The sequence below is a fragment of the Eschrichtius robustus genome, chromosome 6 (assembly GCF_028021215.1).
Source record: "Eschrichtius robustus isolate mEscRob2 chromosome 6, mEscRob2.pri, whole genome shotgun sequence".
In the NCBI taxonomy this organism is placed as follows: Eukaryota; Metazoa; Chordata; class Mammalia; order Artiodactyla; family Eschrichtiidae; genus Eschrichtius; species Eschrichtius robustus.
In genome coordinates, this window is record NC_090829.1 from 47,993,833 (window position 1) to 48,012,694 (window position 18,862).

General features: G+C 38.2%; 1 protein-coding gene across 1 annotated transcript in view; it reads right to left on the reverse strand.

The window, feature by feature from the left end:
• PDCD10 (programmed cell death 10) overlaps positions 1 to 18,113 on the reverse strand; it is a 40,256-nt gene extending 22,143 nt beyond the window's left edge. Inside the window, exons 1-2 of the mRNA XM_068547402.1 lie at positions 17,998 to 18,113; positions 1,225 to 1,435 (exon numbers count right to left, since the gene is read on the reverse strand). Of these exons, the coding sequence (XP_068403503.1) occupies positions 1,225 to 1,320 (96 nt within the window). The 5' untranslated portion in view covers positions 1,321 to 1,435; positions 17,998 to 18,113. The remainder of the gene's footprint in view (positions 1 to 1,224; positions 1,436 to 17,997) is intronic.
• Between the last annotated feature and the right edge of the window lie 749 nt (positions 18,114 to 18,862).

The following is an 18,862-nucleotide window of genomic DNA, read 5'->3' on the forward strand; positions in this document are numbered from 1 at the left end:
ACAAAATGGCAGAATTACTGGAGCGTTGGCTACAGCTGCCAGAGATGGATATAACCAGCCCTAAAAAAGTACCTCCAATGCTACCACGGTAGCAGGATAATAGGGACAGGTTTTTCAAAAGATGCCTCCTCCTTGCTTCCTCTTTAGTAAACTTCTAAATTTCCTAACCACCCAGCTAGGTGTGGTCATAAATCTAAATTCTTGCCAATGAAATGTAAATGGAAGTCTTATGTAGGACTTTCCAAAAGGTTACTTTAAGGAAGCTGAATCAGCTGGAAATAACTCCCCACCCCCTGCTCCACTTTTTACCCCTTCTAGACAACAACTTAGGACAAAATAGCAGCGGCCATCCTACATGCTGAAGTGACCTTGATAATGGAAGGCAAGCACTAGGATGATGAAACCGAAGATAGGAACCTGAGTTTCTGACAATACTGACTCATAATACTACTACTCCTGGACCACTTACCTCCAGAATTTTTTATGTAAAGAAATAAACTTTAAAGTAAAATAATTTCACATATCAGGACGTCAGTTCACCATTAAAAGGAGGGGAGTAATTATCTCTAAGGAACTTCCAGTTCTAAAATTCTCTACATACCTTAGCATATAAACTTAAAAGAGAAACCTAAAATGTACTGGTATTATTAAGTCCTGGAAAATTCCTCAAATAAAAAAGCAACTATATCTTCTCTAGATACGAAGAATGGTATCTTCCATTTATCAGTAAAATTATGTTTGTTGCTACTGACTATAACTCATTAGGATATTTTTGTGCCTGCTCTTCTGGCTGCCTAAAATGTGCTAATCCCCAACTCTTCAACACTCTAACCCTTATTTATCTCTTTCAGATGTTAGCATATATGTCTCTTTTTCCAGTGAGGCCTGTCTTGGCCCCTAAAATAGGTCCCAACTGCTATTTTATTTAACACACTTTTTAAAAAAAAAAACTTCCTAGCACTTACCACAATTTTTCATTTATATAATTACTTGTATTCTTTTGGTCAATGTCTCTCTCTCCCACTATAGTGAAACCTCCAGAGGAGGAGCAAAAAATAAGGGTTTTTCCCTCGATGTTTTATGTCCAGGCCTGGCACAATGCCTAACACATAGATGGAGTCCATTTATGTAAGTACTTATTATATGAAGGAACAAACGAATGAATAAATGAAGCAAGCATTAAGGAACTGCAGAGATCATATGAAGCAATGTTTACCCACTTACCTCATTAAACACAGGATACATGACTGCATAGAGGGGCATAGAAACCATGGAAGTGGTCTCAGCTTCATTCTTCATCTCTTCCATTGTCATCCTCATTCAAAAGCCAACTACAGTAGAAAAAGCAGTGCTAAAATGCAGAGGAATCTTCATTCACTGCAGCCTTTCTTCTCTTTTTTGTGATAAAAGAACAGGGCACAAAACATATGCTGACCTGGTTAAAGGGGAAGAAAGAACAGAGATTTACTATGTTAGAATTAATAATAAAAACTTAAGGTGTTTAACATTTTCATTAAAATACTTTTGCTAATTGTTCATTGATTTTTGTCACCTAAGAAATAACCAAAACATAGCAAGCATCAAAGATTTAAGGCAAAATTTTAAATTCTACCAAATGTGATCTATTTGGGAAAAAAATTGACCTAATTTATTAATTAAATAATTCACTTACTATTATTTAATTTTGCCAGTGTCATTTTTTGAATCTTTGTCCAAATCTGACACAGAGACTAAGAAGAAAAACCCACAGACACTGGTAGTTTGGAAATAAAATATCAAGAATTCAACAATATAAGAGAGAAATTTTGCTTTGAGGAGTTGAAGAAATGTGTTGCTTTTTAAGAGAATGCAACTGTATTTAATTCCTTTGCTAGGCTGAAATATGAGCCTAATTATAAAGTGAAAGAGTAACAGTAGTAACATACCTATATATTAAATGATATATAATATATATGTTAAACAAAAAGCCATTAATTTTGAATAATTTCTACCATTTATAAAGCATTTTCAGATTATAAAACATATTTCACATGCATTTAGTCCTCCTAATAATTTACCTTAGAGTAACTGTCATTCTAATTTTACAGATGAAAATGTAGACTCAGAGATGACAAATAACTTGCCAAAGGTCACACATGCAGAGGCCTGTGACTTGACCCTGTGCTCTGAATCCAGATCTGACACTCCCAAATCAGAAAATAAAGTATGAAGTGAAAACCCAGAACTTCATCTACCCAGGAAAATGCCCGGAAGTTATTCATTCACTGAATAAATATATGTTTAGCACTTACTACATGCAAGATACAATGGGGGATGAAAAAGATGTGGTCTTAATCATTAAAACATTATCTGAGCCAGACTGTGGAAGACCTAAGCAGCTTGAAAGCTACAAAGGCCAGTACTCATAGCTTTAAAAACTTCCAATAACCTGTCCCGTCTGAGAACTGTTTACTATTCTTCCATATAGCCCCACCAGTGAAGGGGAACTCAACACCTACAAAAACAGTTTAGCCTTATTTCTGGTAGTTCTAAACATGGAAAGTCTTTCCTGTTTCTGAGCTTAAATCTGCTCCCTGACTTCACAGAACCAAATAATTAAATAAATAATAAATAAATAAAAGGAAGAAAAGGCCAATTCCTAAATTTTATTCTATAGGACAGGAGAAAATCATTACCTAATGAGACAATTGGTACTTAAGTAGACTGTTTTGGTCATAGCATTAAGGAAAGAATGGAGGAACAGAAGTTGAAGGCAAGGAAAACTTAAGAAAACTAGTGTATCTAGATCAATAGGACCTGAATAATAAGCAAGAGCAAGCAGATAAATATCAATTCTGGCCCTGCTGTTCCTATTTGATTACTTAATAAGCCATTTGGTAATCTGCTTTTCCACTTAAAAATTAACTGTGAATACCTTTTCATAATCAACTTGGAATAAAGAAGAGGGGCTGAGATGCTGTCAAAATGAAAATGATGGATACTGGATGTACAGTATAAGCAGTAAATAAAAAGCATCAGTATCTATGAAAAAAGAAAGTGAAAAATAGCAGTACAGGGCCAACAACAGAACTTGAAGAGCTATTTTACTGGATGACAGAAAAAAAAAATCTTTTGTTTATTTAATAAATATTTACTGACTATCTACACAATATTAGGCCTGGTACTAAACAGAGAGCAGTGAACAAGACAAGACCTCAGGGAGCTTATACTATGGAAGGAAAGACAGAAAATGAACAACTGTGAAAACCACACAGGATGCTGTCCTACTACGGGAGAACTGGATGAGAGGACCAGCATCACAAAAACCGGGTGTTTCAGAGAAGGTGGTCAAAAGTTTTAGATGCTCTTGAATATGGACAATAACGTAAAAAAATTTTTTAACTTGATTTCTTGATGAGGTCAAGAGTAACACTCAAAGAGTACTGTCACTTGCATACTGGCAGAGGTCACTGGCATACTGCAGGGGCTGAGGTGGTGAGGTGGTGAGCTGGTCAGAGAGGAGTCTAAGTTCTCAAGGATCTCAGTAAAAAGGAAGTGAAATATTAAAGGAGATAAAACACTGAAGTATGCTCAATGGGATCATTTTTGTCTTTCACTCGTTTGAACACATGCCTATCCCTGCATAAATAAAGGCAGACAGAGTTGAAGGGATCAGTAAAGTGGCTAGAGTCACTTTCTGAATTCCTGCTGATACCCACCAATCTACCCCACTAAACCTGCTCACTTAATTTTCACTTTTTTAAATACTGGCATGGAATTTTTAAAAAAAAAATTTTGTGTAATAAGTAGCATTGTACCACCTCAGAAAATTTTCACTTAAAATATTTATGATTTAAGTCAACTGTCTCTCCCTCTGTATATATATATATTTATTTTTATACATATAAATGTATATATATTTATTTCTTGCCTCTAAAACTAACTTTACAGGACTATCAGCTACTATTTGTCATATTAAAAAGACAATATTATAGCAACATTATGGGCTACATAGGTGGCTGGCCCACTCCACACTTAACCACCTTTTTAAATATTGTTCCTATGGGAAAATGTTCCAAAGAACCAATTTACATCTAACCTTTTCAGAACACACGTTCACAAGCTGGGGCCAAACACAGTTTCATTAGTGTTTACATGAGATTAAAAATCAACAATAAGGCTTTTTAAATATTAAATTGTTCTGCCAATTTTAATTCAACTTCAAGTTAAAATATGCTGTCATTCCTTCTACATGCTTCTTCATTTGAAACGGTTTAATGGACAACCTGCCAATTACTCCAAGCCACTCCAATGCCAAACTCAGTCTTAGGAGTTTCTGCCCTGCACTACCCAACCAACCCACAGGAGTCTGTTCATTTAAAGAACTATACTTGGGTGTATCTTAAGGCTCAGAATCAGCATTTCCTGAAACAGCCTCATTTTACTCCATCTGGGCACAACAGAGCCAAAGCTATTTACTCATGAAAAAAATGAGTGAACAAAGGGAAGTTCTTGGTATTGATGTACGCAGTTCTTGGGGAGAAACAGAAGCTTCCCAAGTAAAGTAAATTCTACACCTAAAAAATATTTGTAGGCAGGTCTATTTGCCTTGTTTTTCTCTATAGTGAAATCTAGTACTTAGTTCCCTTACGTGGTCCTAAGTTCTTAATAATCCCTTTAATTTCCCTCCATAAAGAGGGGAAGTTTTATTTATTTTTGTTGGATCTCCAAACTGTCCATAATATTTAGCTAAAAGAAGTTTGTTTATTCTAGCAGTAAACAGAACCCATGAGTTCATGTTACAGTTTACAAGTGTAGTTCTTTTTTCCAATAGCCATTACAGTCAGCATAGCAGGTACATAGTAGACACTTTATGAATGTTTGTTGAATGAATAAATCAATGAGATAAGAGATGGGCAATTGATAAGTTGAATCAGTCTTGCTAATACTTCTCAAATATCAAGCCTAGCAAAACAAAAACAGACACAGAAATCTAAATAATTTTATTAACAAAGTCTGGACCCAGTTACATTTACCAGTTTTTACTTCTTTTGGCTATCCCAAGCTCTTCTTACCATAGTAAGCTAGGAGAATATAAGCATCAGAGAGCTGCAAATAAAACCAGAATTCCAACAGAAATTTACATGAAAACCAAATAAAACCAAAGAAAATAAAACAGAGATTATAAATTCTAATGTCTCAATTTTATTAAGGCTACCAGGACATGATCCTAGGGACATAACTGCTGTATAATTTAATAGTTCACAAAATTCTCAAAGTGCAAGCATTTCCAACATTGGTTAACCTTGCTTTACACATAAGAAAGATCCTAAAAATCACCCAACTTTTAGCAGAAAGCAAAACTTTTTCTACGAGAAAAAGTGGAAGAGTGGTGCAGTTTCCAAATGTTGGATGACCTAAGGCATCACAATCACTTCAGGGCCTATTAAAAACACAAATCCCCAAGACTACTCAATCAGAATCTCCAAGAAAGGGTCAAGGAAGCTGTATTTTAACAGCCAGCCTAGATGATTCTTGTGAACAGAACCGGCTGGAAATCACTGGTATGGAAAGAACAGTGGCTAGAGTGAGAAAAAAGAGCTGCTAAGGCCAGTCTTGAGACATAGGTAAAATTAAGTTTGACTCAGTACCTGAGACAGGGGTTTTTGGTCCTGACTTTGTAGAAGTTTCACTTAATCACTGACCTTGTTTCCTCATCAGAAACAGAAAGGGGGTAAAAATTATATCATCTTAAAGGCCATGGTACTCTAAAATTCAGTGATAATAAAATTTTATTACTGGTATCTCCTACAGGTTCCAAAGTAATCTCGTGGGAAATTTTTAAAAAAGAAAAAGATCTCATCAGATCTTAAAAAAATTCACTAGTTCCAATAAGGAGATCCTCTTCAATAGTTGGTTGATTCAGGGTTTCAAATAACTGACAACCCCTTGCTTTCTCTCAAGCATCCGGCATCACGAATCACACCCAGAAACTAATTTATTCCAAAGTGGGTATAGATCAGTCTGGCCACTTCACATAGCTGGAAAAGTGGGCATCTGATATCACAACCTACCTTTTAGGGTCTTCTCATGCTAAAATATTGTAGCCACTTCCCAACAAGAGACAAAAGGTTTAGAGGAGGAAGCTAGGAAAAAGGCAGGCAGAGGAACAGGGTAAGTAAGTGATCCTACTTAGACCAAAATGAGCTTGAACCTTCAGGATACACCTACATCTCTCTCCTTCCTCTGCAAATTATATTTTCTATAATTCAAGGCCCTCCATTCTACAGTTTTCTTCTTGAATAAGGTAATGTGGAACTCAGCCTCCCTGAACATGCACTGCTGTCAGCTTAGTATTGATAGAATTTTGCATTTAGGGACCTCTAGGAACAATCTCTTCTTAATGGTAGGTGTAATGTATTACATTTTGCCACTGTATTTGTTTATATGTATCAATTTTTTCTAGGCTTCTCCAAAATAAGAAATGCACAATTTGTGCAGATATGTGAAAGGAGTGTAAGAACGATCTGAAAACATGGGCTCAAATCCTGTCATTATAAACCATCTTGTCTCTGAGCAAGTCACTTGACCTATCTATGCTTTAGTTTTTTAAGATGGACCAAAACTGAGCTGTATACTTGAAAGTGATATAATTAGACTGAAAGATGAAGTAATTTCTAAATCAAACCATAAAGCCTCTATATTAAATCACTTTAATTTACTAAGTTACTAAGCACTGTATTTTTGCAGTTTTAAGTAACTATTTAAAGAAAGTATACATTCTGCAAAGAATTATCACTTCACTGGAAGATCTGACCTCAGTCAGATTTGTAAAGGCACCTCCTCTGTTATACCACAATTTCCAGGAATTGGATACCACCAACCGTTTTTTTTTTTTAAAAAAAAACAAGATCAAAAAGATATAATCTCTAATATCTCTGTAAACATGACGGACCAAACAAGCATTTACTGAGTTATTAATTAAGAAATAATAGAGTTTCTAACTAAAACAACATCTGAAAATTAAGATGTTTTTGAAAATAGGTAACACTGGCAAATTAGCACACAATGACCCATGAAGGAAAAATGCCTAAATGTAAAATTTAGCAATTTAACTCCATTTACTTTATCATTCTTTGTTAAACTCCATATAGCTTTCACAGACAAGTGTTCCTTAACTATTAAGCAGATCTGGTTCTAAACATATACTTATAAATCAGTCATTTAAAACTTACTGTTTATTTTTCTATAGAGGGTTAAGTGAGGGTTAAGGTTCTAAGAAAGACTTCAAAGTTCACAATGTTACCTAAAGGAAAATAGTAATAGGGCTGTTTGAATTATACAGTGCCCACCCTCCCAATCCAGTTTCACTCACTTGAGGTCAACTGCGGTCCAAAAATTTTAAATGGAAATTTCCAGAAATAAACAATTCATAAGTTTTAAACTGCTCGCCATTCTGAGCAGCATGACGTAATCTCACACCCTCCAGCCTGAGACCCCCAACCATAGATATCGTCTGCTCCCAACATGCAACCATTGACATCATCATGCTTGATGATCCTCCTTCTGACGTATCATCAGAAGGTTACTAGTAGCCTAACACTACATCAAAATGCCTACATCATTCACTTCGCTTCATCTTATCACTCAGGCATTTTATCACCTTGCATCATCACAAGGGTAAGTATAATACAATAAGATATTTTGAGAGACCACATTCACATAACTTTATTACAGTGCGTTGTTATAATTGCTCTATTTTATTACTAGTTATTGTTGTTAATCTCTTGCTGGGACTTCCCTGGTGGTCCAGTGGTTAAGACTTCACCTTCCAATGCAGGGGGTGCAGGTTCGATCCCTGGTCGGGGAGCTAAGATCCCACATGCCTCGTGGCCAAAAAACCAAAAACATAAAACAGAAGCAATATTGTAACAAATTCAATAAAGACTTTAAAAATGGTCCACATCAAAAAAATCTTAAAAAAAAAATCTCTTCCTAATTTATAAATTATACTTTACCACACATATGCATGTATAGGAAAAAACAGTATATAGAGGGGATGGTACTATCTGAGGTTTCTGGCATCCACTAGGGGTCTTGGAACCTACAGCCAGAAAAAGGGGGGGCCTACTATACTTAGTCAACATTGACAGCACTGTCATTAGTGAGGTAAGTGACAAGCATAGTGATTCTAGAACCAGACTCACTTGGAATCAATCCTGGATCTACTACTCACTAGTTCTGTGACCTGGGGCAAGTTATCTAACTTCTCTGTGCTACAGTTTTCTCATCTATGAAATGAGAATAACAATAGTATCTGTCTCTTAAGGTTGTGAAGATTAAACAAGTTATTACAGAAAAAGTGTTTAGAACAGTACATGGAACACAGTAATTATTTAATATTAGCTATTATGATTAAGTACATTTAAATCTAGGATGACAAGATCTCTTTCTAGAGGTCAGGTCCTCTGTACAATCAACCATCTAGCCAGGGGAGTCAAGGACTCTTGAAAACCAGATAAATGGGGGAAGATAAGTGATTGTAAACCTTAGAACAGCAGAACTGTTTTGTTTTTCAAATAAATTCTTTTATCAAATCCTAAATGTGAGATAAAACACACTAAACTGTTCATTCATTCAATACATGTACTAAGTAATAACTATGGTTTACCAGCCCTTCCTCTCACGGGAGCCCTTAAACACCTCTCTCCACAATTTGAGAATCACTGCTCTAGGGACAATCACTACACAAGCATTATGAACAAAGCATTATAAGAACAAAGGTGAGTGGTCCGAATAGTAAGGATAAGGACTGGCAAAAGATATCTGGACCCAGATTTTTTCCATAATTCAGATAGTTCCAGATCTCAATTTCTCACCAGTAAATTTATCTGTACTGTTGTCACATGCTCATGCATTTAAGAAACCTAAACGTTAAGACCCTAAAATTTTAAAGAGATAACAGCCATTAGTATACATTACTATATATTATCTAGTTCAATTTCCAAATTTCACAATTTAGAAATAAAAGTCCCCAGAAGTTCACATTAAGAAACTAGTCACAGATGTTTTAAACAAATATGCTATTGAGCTACTATAACCTATTGTACAGGACATCTTAGTCTGCCAAACTGATCTACTTCTAGGCTCACCTGCCCTGCTCTTTGCGTCCTCCACTGGTCCCGCGGCTGAGAGCCAAGACCCCCAGACTCCACGCAGAGTGTCTGGAGATGGAAGCCAGTGGGAATGTGGCTCTGATTCAAGGTCGCCCTAGGGTACCCAGCAGCACAAGTGTGTGGATCTTCCATGTGCTGCTGCTGAGACCTCTGGCTCACTCACTTTAAAAGTTACCTACATCACGTCAGTGTAAGAACTTCCATATGTGGGGGAGTAGTTTCTTAATACAAAAATCGTAAAACGGACAAGAAGTAATTAGGTTTTTCTACAGATGGACAGTACAGAGCAGTAGGTTAAGTGCTTAGATTTGAAACAAAGGTCTAAGTTTGAATTTTGCTTAGGTGGGTGATATCATCTGTTATTTAATCTCTTTCTAAACTCAATGAGAAATTACTGGAAATAACGATTGAGGTACTCACCTCACAGGATTATTAAGAGTACAAAATGCATGTGCTCATTACACTGTCTGACACACAATAAACATTCAATTCCTATTATTAGTTATTAAAGTTTTATCCAAGATTCTATGAACCTGACATGGCATCAGGGCTGGAACTAGGGTGAGGCAAACCAGGTGCCTAGAGCACAAAATTAAGCTCTTACCGGCCTGACAGAGAGTGAGCGCCTTCTTAAATTTTGTACCCTAGACCCTTCCTGCCTCACCCTAGTCCTGTCCCTGCATAGCACACACAAGGATAGCCTAATACTGACATCACAATGTCATAAAGGCCACTTACATAGCATATTTTTAAAAACTTTTCTCCCCCACTTGCCAAAATGGAGGCATATATAAATTACTTGGGCCACCCAAAAAAGTTACATATATCATCCAAAGCAAATTACATAGTTTAGGAATCCTTAAAAGAATGTGATCACCAAATGCAAGCCTGCGTTAAAATTACTTTTTATTCTCTTAATGTACATAGAGCAATTTAATAAAGAAAGCCGTGGCCCAGAAGTAGGCTCAGCAGCAGAGTGAAATCAAGATGTGATCAAAGATTTTCTCAAGATAATCCATAAAGGGGGATAATCTACACAGGAAAACCAAAAGATAATAGAATCAAAAGGCTTGCTACCTCTGAATTAGCTGATGGGAAATGGGAACAACAAAAATAGCAACAACTGGCTTCTAAGACATTTCTGCACAACAGGTTCAGGGAAAAGGATACACGTCTCTTTGGTTGTGACAATCCTCGATTTTTTTTCCTATTCAAATGCCTAAATTTTTGTTAAATTCTGGTCTGAACAAAATTTAAATGAAAACATTTGTTGGAAGGCAGGAAACAAATTTGTTCCCTTGAATGTGTTCACTTATGCCCATAAAGTTCTTAATGTAGTGGTTCATGAATTAAATAATGCCTAACTGAACAGTCATTTAGTATTTAATTGACGTACATCTTTGTATTTTCCTTTTTATTAGTATTTGTGATGTTTTAATTTCTCTAATATAATGCTAAAGCTTTCCTTTAAAACCCCTTAGAAATTCAATTAAACTCAAGTTCTCATACTGTCCCTATGTTCTCTATGCTTGGAAGTACAATGTAAGGAGACTGTACCACATGGGTCAGGCTTACCTGCTCTGTAACACTTATAATCTTAGAGACCTACTACCTTACTTAATGTCTCCTTACTGCCTAAGATTCTCTACAGTATGCAATGTGTATTTTCTTTACCTTACCTTATCAAATTTCTCTGCACCACAACACTGCCACAAAGCACTTAAACGTTGATAAAATTATTAGCCTCAGATGATAAATGGACTAGGTGCTAATAAGGACAAGATTCTATCATGATGATGAACTTTAACCTCACCTTTAGCTCCCAACTGATCTCAAATAAAAATTCTATTAGTCCCAGGAAGAAATAAGGGAGATAGAATGGTATCTGCTTATACCATACGTACAATTCCACCTGACCTTCACTTGCAAAACTGTAATTCATTTTTCAAGGAAGCACACCAAAATTAAGGTAGGACCTCAGAAATCTCTCAAGTTTTGAAAATACTGCCAAAATGCCAATTTTATTACCGATAAAGGCTTCCACAAGTATCTACTTCTGAATAAATTCAGAATAAATTCAGCATATTCAAAATGCTTTGTAATTAAATTAGAAAGCCTTGCAACAATGTGAACTGGTATAGGGAGCAGTTGAAGTCTGGAGGCCATGTCTGATTCATTTACCATTCCCAAATGCCTTTGGTTGCAGCAACCTAATGAAGTCTAAGAAGGCAGCAGATGTGTAACACCTTAGGATTTTGTCCTTCCTGAACTCCAAACTCCACTAGAGTTCCAGTTCATCCTGAAGACAGGATGGCTGAATAAAGCAGGAAGGCATGTTTCAGTGCCAGGGACCGGAAGGTAACTTAGAGAAACTATCATTTTCCCCCCTCCTATCAGCTCTGACCCAAAATTATCAAATGAATTGATGCATGTACAAGTACTTAATATATCAGAATGGCTAAATGTCCATATAACGGTCTTTCCATCCCCTACTATCCACCAAATTATAAACACTGTAGAGAAGTTTTATTCCATTCTCTATTTCCTAGTACCTAGCTCAGTACTCTATATAGTCAGTCTACGTCAGCAGCAGTGTTAGAGATGTGATGATGAAAAGCCAGATATAGTCCATGCCCTTGAGGGTGTGCAGTCTTGCAGGGAAGAGAGACAATAAAGAAATACATGTTAAGCTGCCACTTCACATAACTCCAGGGAGCATACCTGTGTCATACTATATATACACTTTTCTATGCAAATTCAATGAGCATGCTGAACAATTTTTTTTGAAGAAAAAACAAAAAAGAAAGCTACTGAAATAGGTAGGTGATCATAATTCCATTCCACGCATATAAGCCCCAGAATGAAAGAGAAAAAGACATGGATCTGCTGCCCCCCCACTGCATCAGACTGAGAGCCATAGCTGTCCCTCACAATGAGCAGCTCACCACACTGTGATTCCACATAATCACACTGTGATTATTATAATGTACATATTTCTTTTCCAACATGATCTCTGAATAACAAGTTAAATACCTGACCCAGCACTCAAAGGAAAAGTAATTCTATTCCAATGCTAGAGGAAAAATGATGTGTTGACGCTCTGTTAGTTTCCAATGTGGTAACTTCCTAAGTTTTTTTTAGAGTAAGCTTGAAGATAAGTAGTTTTTGCCTGCCACACCGACCTTAGCATCTAAGATACAACTTTTCTGTAACTGCAACTCTAACTGCCCTCCAATGGCGCTCAATCACTAACATCATTTTACTGCCGTGATTAAAAATATGGTGTGTTAACTCGGCCAGCATGGATTCAAATCCTAATTCCAAGCAATAAGTGGTTGTGTGACCTCGGGGAAGTTACTTAACCTCCCTGTACTTTAGTTTTCTCATTTACCTTGGGGATAATAGTGCCTCTACATCATAGGGTCGGTACAAAGAAGATTTAAGGCAACTTTATACATAATATACATTCAATAAATATTTGATAAATGAATGAACCAAAGTATCATTATTATGCAATCTAACTTACTTCTGGTAAGCTTATTTCCAAAGGACTGGCCTAAGTAAACAGTAGTGGCTACCACTTAATAAGCTCCACTGCTGTTACCCAATAATTCATAAGCTTGCTGATAAAAAAATCCTCTTTTCTTTCTTTCTTTTTTGTAACAGCAACACCTGATTCTAGGCAACTGCAGAGTGAGACTGAAATATTTATTTCACTTTTTGGGTGGTTAAAAAAAAAAGAAAAGATTATACATACCAAAAATGTAAGGGTGACCTTGAAAAATAAGACTAATATTACATTACATCCAAGATGCAATTAATTGTGTAGCTAAAATGAGAAAACTGAATTCTTCATCTTCATACAGACGAAAATGGACCACCAAACTACACTGTTTACCTTCCTGCCAATAAATTGTTTCTAACTGCTACAATAAAGATGCTTTCACTTTTTACACTGTGTGTGTGTGTGTGTGTGTGTGTGTGTGTATGCGCACACGCAGATTGCTAAAACATAAATCTCTAAGACTGCAACTTTCTATAACATTTCAAATACAATAATATACACCATCGATGACACTATTTAACATCTAAATCACTTCTGCAGTTTATATTATGGAAAAAAATTGTTTATCATGGAATTAGCTTAAAATTTTTGGCATACATTACCAATCATATCAACCTTAATAACCCAACAAGATATAAGAAGCAGTACTTCAGTTTTATCTTTCACATATTAGTATGCTAGGTCAATATGAATTTTTTATCCAAGATTCAAACAACACAGCGACTTACTTTTTAAAAATTAAATTTAGGACTTATCAAAGACTTACATTTAATAATAAAAACTGGGAGCATTACCAAGTTTTTTTGTTTGTTTGTTTTTGTTTTTTTTAATATATTTTATTTTTTATTTTTATTTTTTATTTATTTTATTTATGGCTGTGTTGGGTCTTCGTTTCTGTGCGAGGGCTTTCTCTAGTTGTGGCAAGCGGGGGCCACCCGTCATCACGGTGCGCGGGCCTCTCACTATTGCGGCCTCTCTTGTTGCGGAGCACAGGCTCCAGACGCGCAGGCTCAGTAATTGTGGCTCAAGGGCCTAGTTGCTCCGCGGCATGTGGGATCTTCCCAGACCAGGGCTCGAACCCGTGTCCCCTGCATTGGCAGGCAGACTCTCAACCACTGCACCACCAGGGAAGCCCCCCATTACCAAGTTTTAAAGCCAAATATCAGCAATCACTTTTTGACAATATCTTGTGGAAGAGTAAATTGGTAAATTCATGAAGGCAGGCAAAGCTACAGCAACACAGAGCTGTTGAATTTATTCTATGCCATTATCACAGTACTGTGAAAGATCAGAGAATTTGTTTTCAGGACCAAAACCTAACAAAATTTTTTCCTGAATTTAGTCTGCATGTTTTGAAAATAATATTTTTACTCTCCTAAGTATCTAGGTTAAAGCAAACAAGATATTACCGTGAGACTCACTGAAATATGAAAACTTTCAAGAAGCACCAACTATAAGCTCCTTTGAAATAAGTACTACTCAATTTTACAGTCACCTTGTCTAAGGCAGGTGATACTGAAGGTAAAAACTCAAAGGAAGATACTGTGGCTAAAAAATGAAACAAAACAACAAAGAAAAAAGGAAAAAGCATGAATTTTGTTGAGGACAGAATGAGATAACATTAGGGAAGAACAGAATCCATTGAAAGTTACTTTCTTCCATGTCTGTATTCTGTTATAATGAATGTTGCTTGCAAAAGCAGGATAGTGACAAGGTCTCCAAAATGCTGTTATACAGAAATTTTGCTGTAATAGAAAATGATTCCTTTGCCATGTCCACATAGAAAACTACCCTGATTTTACAGACCTCTAAGAAAGAACAAACATCTTTCTACAATTTATATTAAACTTCTGAAAATAACTCCTTTATATTCAAAGGTAGGGAACATGTCTCCTTTATTAATTTCTGTATTTCTGCCCCTAGCAGAGTGCTGGAGGCACTGTGCATGAATGCATTTACATTTGTTCATAAATTCAGCAAATAATTACTGAGTACTTAACTTTGTGTCAGACACTGTATAAGTAGTGAGGTAAGGCACATGACAAATGAGGGCCCTGCTCAGGTAGCTTACAGTCTAGTGAGGGAGACAGACATTTACCAAATAAACACAGAAATAATTAAATTCCTCTTGTGATGATGCTACAAAGAATTACAGAGTATGGTGAAGATATAGTGGGAATTTACTCTAGTTTGGGGAAGGAGGGGTCAATGGTCAGAGAAGGTTCCCCTGAGAAATAACATTTAAACTGAGACTTGAAAATTAACTAGGAGTGGGCCAGACTTGGGAAGGGGAGGGGAAGCAGCCCAGGCAGGAGGATGTAACATGTACAAAGGTCAGGAAAGAGCTTTTGTAGGTAGTAATTGAAAAGCACGGTAAATGAGAAATGCTGGGGTTAAGGATGGAGAGCTACATAGGACACAAAAGAAATTGTGAGCATTAAACAGAGTAAGAGGGTAACAGTATATGAATATTTAAATCATTTTAAGTCTTTTTCTCATGTAAAATAAATAATCTAAGGGAACTGAGTCTTTATTCCACAATATTAAAGATCTAAAGTCAGAAGACCTGGATTATGCCTTGGTCCCACCAGTTACTAGCTACATGATCTTGCACTTAACCAATCTGAACTTCTTCATTCTTTGTAAACAGGTACCCAATTATTTTACCTACTGGGAAACACAATAATAACACAACAGTCCTGTTCTTACAGATCTTACATCCTTAAAGAAAAAAAGATCATGTATACGGGACACATCCTAAGCCCTATAAGAGATGAGGTCCAAAAGTTCACACAAGGCTCCTGCAAAACCCAAAATGACAACAAATGTGGACACTGGTGAACTGCAAACTACTATAAAAATACAAGTGTACACATCATTCTGTGAGCCCTAAGTTATTCAGTGTGCAGAGCTCCAAAATGACCACAGTACTCCAGCATGTGACTGAAAGATGATAAATACAATAGAAACATTATCCCACCATTCCGTTACTCACCATTCGCCATTGGTGAAATATCAATACTATAATGAAGCTCGGAGATGAAGAGCAGTTGGTGTAGAATCGAACCAAGGACAAAAACTAACACTCCCTAGACAAGTGCATTATATTAATTTTACTAATTTCCAAATCTTCCTGACTTTTGGTTCAAAAGTCATTCCACAACCTCCTAACTGCATGTCAAAAATAAGAACTCATTTCTCACTTCCTCCAACAAAAAGCAAATGCTTACACGGCCATATAGAAAATACTTTCACATTCTTGCTTTACCATAACTGACTCATATTCAGTTTATGGTCTATTTATACTACCGCACCCTTCTAACACAGCACTGAGCCAGTCACCTCCACATAATTTTCCATTTGTTCAGTCGGTCTTCCTTCCTTGTCTACTGCATTACTTACTTATGGTACTAATTACTTTTTATTTTACTTCATTCTATAGTATCATACCTCTCTTTCATTTTAAAAGTCATATTAATTTCCAGACCATCTTAGTTTCAATCAAAGGGGAATGTAAGAGTACATCCGATCCTATAAAGTGTTTTTGCATTCAAAAGTTAAACACATTGTGGATAATTTTAATAATTTCAGAGTACATTCAAAATGCTGCATATTTAAATGGTCAACTTATACAACAGTAAACCATGACTGATTACCTGCTATCAGTAGATACCCGATTTTTAGCTATAAACTTATCAGGAAGAGATCTTGATGTCAATGAACATACTCCTAAAATTCTATTAAAGAACTGTCTAATAATAATATTTGTGAACTGTAATTATAATTGGTGACAACAGTGGGTAAGACTGGAACAAGCACACAGCTTTCTGCTCAATACGAAACACAAATGTCCATTTTTCCATTCTTTAATGTAAAATAAGGATGAGTTAAAACTCATAGATGATGCTAAGAAAAATAAAATATACAAAAGTCTGATGTTATTATTTACACACACACACACCACACACACGAGCCAAGAAAATGAGGGGAAGTAAATAAAAATCAACAAAAATGTGATGCTACCTCCAAGAAATGCAACGTATCTTCTTTTCTAGTAATAAGCACAACTAGAAATAAACTCTCTCTTGCTGCTGTATTATTTGAAAAAGTGTAAAATAAGTTTCGTGAAAGAATCCTAATCCCATTGTTCTCAGCTGAAAGTAAAAAAACAGAGTAAAGACTAAGGTAGGAAGGGAAAGGAGTATCTTTCACCAGTAAGGGTGAGCTGTATTGTTACCTGAATTTCTCCTGTCCCATCAACTACCCTTTAAAATGGTAGCACAGTCCATCCCTTAATATACCTCTAATAAAAGGAAAAAATAGGTAAGTTGAAACTGATTCTTCTTATTTTTCCAACAGGTTAGAGTGCGTGTTTTTCTTTCGCTGAGGAATTTCTCTCCAGCTCAAAAAAACTCTTCACCTCACAGATGGCTTCTTAGAAATACCTAAAATTCATTACTTTGCAACTTCCTCCACCCTCTTCAAAAAAAAACCAAACTCCCTACTCCTTTCTGGTGCGGCAGCTCCGATGCAGAAGCTGGATTACAACTAGATTAGATTCAGACGATCGGTCCCTACGTGTGTGACCTTGGGTACGTCATTTATCCCCCCAGTTTCCTCATCAGCATGCAACTGTGAATGCTCTCTGAAAACAGTAAACAGGAAAACAGTAAATACATCTTAGGAATTACATCTTTACAGCGTTACGCTTTTCTACTTAGGGCAAAATTACCTCCTCAGAGGGACCACATCATGAAACTGGTACTGAATCCGTAGGTCTCTGTCAACATTGGCTCTTTCTTCCACAATTCTCCTCTCCCCTCAAAGGGCATAACCCGAGTCACCTCAAAAGCACACTCCAAGCGCCCCTTCCTTCCTCCACTCCTTCCCTATCCTATTTCTAAAGCAGGGGGAAAACAGCAGCCTCATCTCCCCGCCCCAAGCCACACCTTCAGAGGACCCCACCCCAGGCACATCCGCCCTCTCCCTCCTCCGGGGGCACCAGAGGCCAACCTCGCCCTTCCCCTCCCGCCCCCACCTAGAGAAGACTTCCTGGAGGCGTTCAGGCCCGAGCAGGGCAGGCGGCATTTACAAACCCGCTTTACGCCACTCGCGTAGGGTAACCTCGCTTACGCCCACAGGGCCCCGTTCCCAGCCCCGTCCGCTCCGCCTGCCAGAACCAAGCCCGAGTGCCTCAGCCACGACCCCCGTGTGACCCCAGAGCTCTTCTGCTCCGCGCGGGACTACGGTGACTGGGACAGAACAGCCACACCTTACCGGCAACTGAGGCACTGACTTCACTTGCCACCTTTGGAGCCCTCTTCAACTCCCAGATCAATGTACTCCGGCGACGCCGGAAGGACCCGAGAGGAACCAGGCGTTGTCCGGAATCCTGCCCAGCCGGAGTCGCGCAGGGGCCTATGGGGACTCGTAGTCCCACTCGCCGGCGTTGTCGGCAATTCCTGCACATGCAAGACTACAATTCCCGTCAGGCCATGCGGTGGAGCCCAAGGCGATGGGTGGGGACACTTTTAGCCAATAGTAGGAGAGTTCCCTGCCTGTGCGGGAGGAGGTGAGAAAAAGAGAGAGGGTGCACGGAAAGAAGAGGAAGGGAGGGGTCAGCTCTCACCTGCGCCAATCAGGATGCAGGGTCGGCCCGGCAGGCGACTCACCCATTGTGGGGGCGGGCTAGCGGAGCCGAGGAAGGCAGGGGGGCGGGGGAAGAACTCCAAGTGGGGAACGTGGGGCGGCCGAGCTGCGAGGGCGGAGAGGAAGCCGCGGGAGAATAGCCAGGGTGGAGGGAGGGCTCGGTGTGAGGATGCACCCTGGCTGGAGGAGCAGTTTCCCCGAAAGCGGCCAAGCACCAGGCACACCGAGCGGCGAGACCTGCGGCTCGGGCAGGGATAGGTTGAGCCTGGGCTCCTCGCGGAGGTGCCCGGACGGGGCGGGAGGCTGCTCTAGGTTCAGGCCACTGAGTGAAGGGAGAGGGGTCCCCGGGGAAGGGAAGCGGCAGAGCAGCTGCAGAAGTGTGGGGAGCGCTAAGGTACCAGGGCAGCAGCTTCCCGCCGCCTTCAGTCAGGGCAGCAGCCGGAACAGCAGGGGGAGGAGCAACAGCTGCCGAATTCGCCAACTAGAGGAGGGG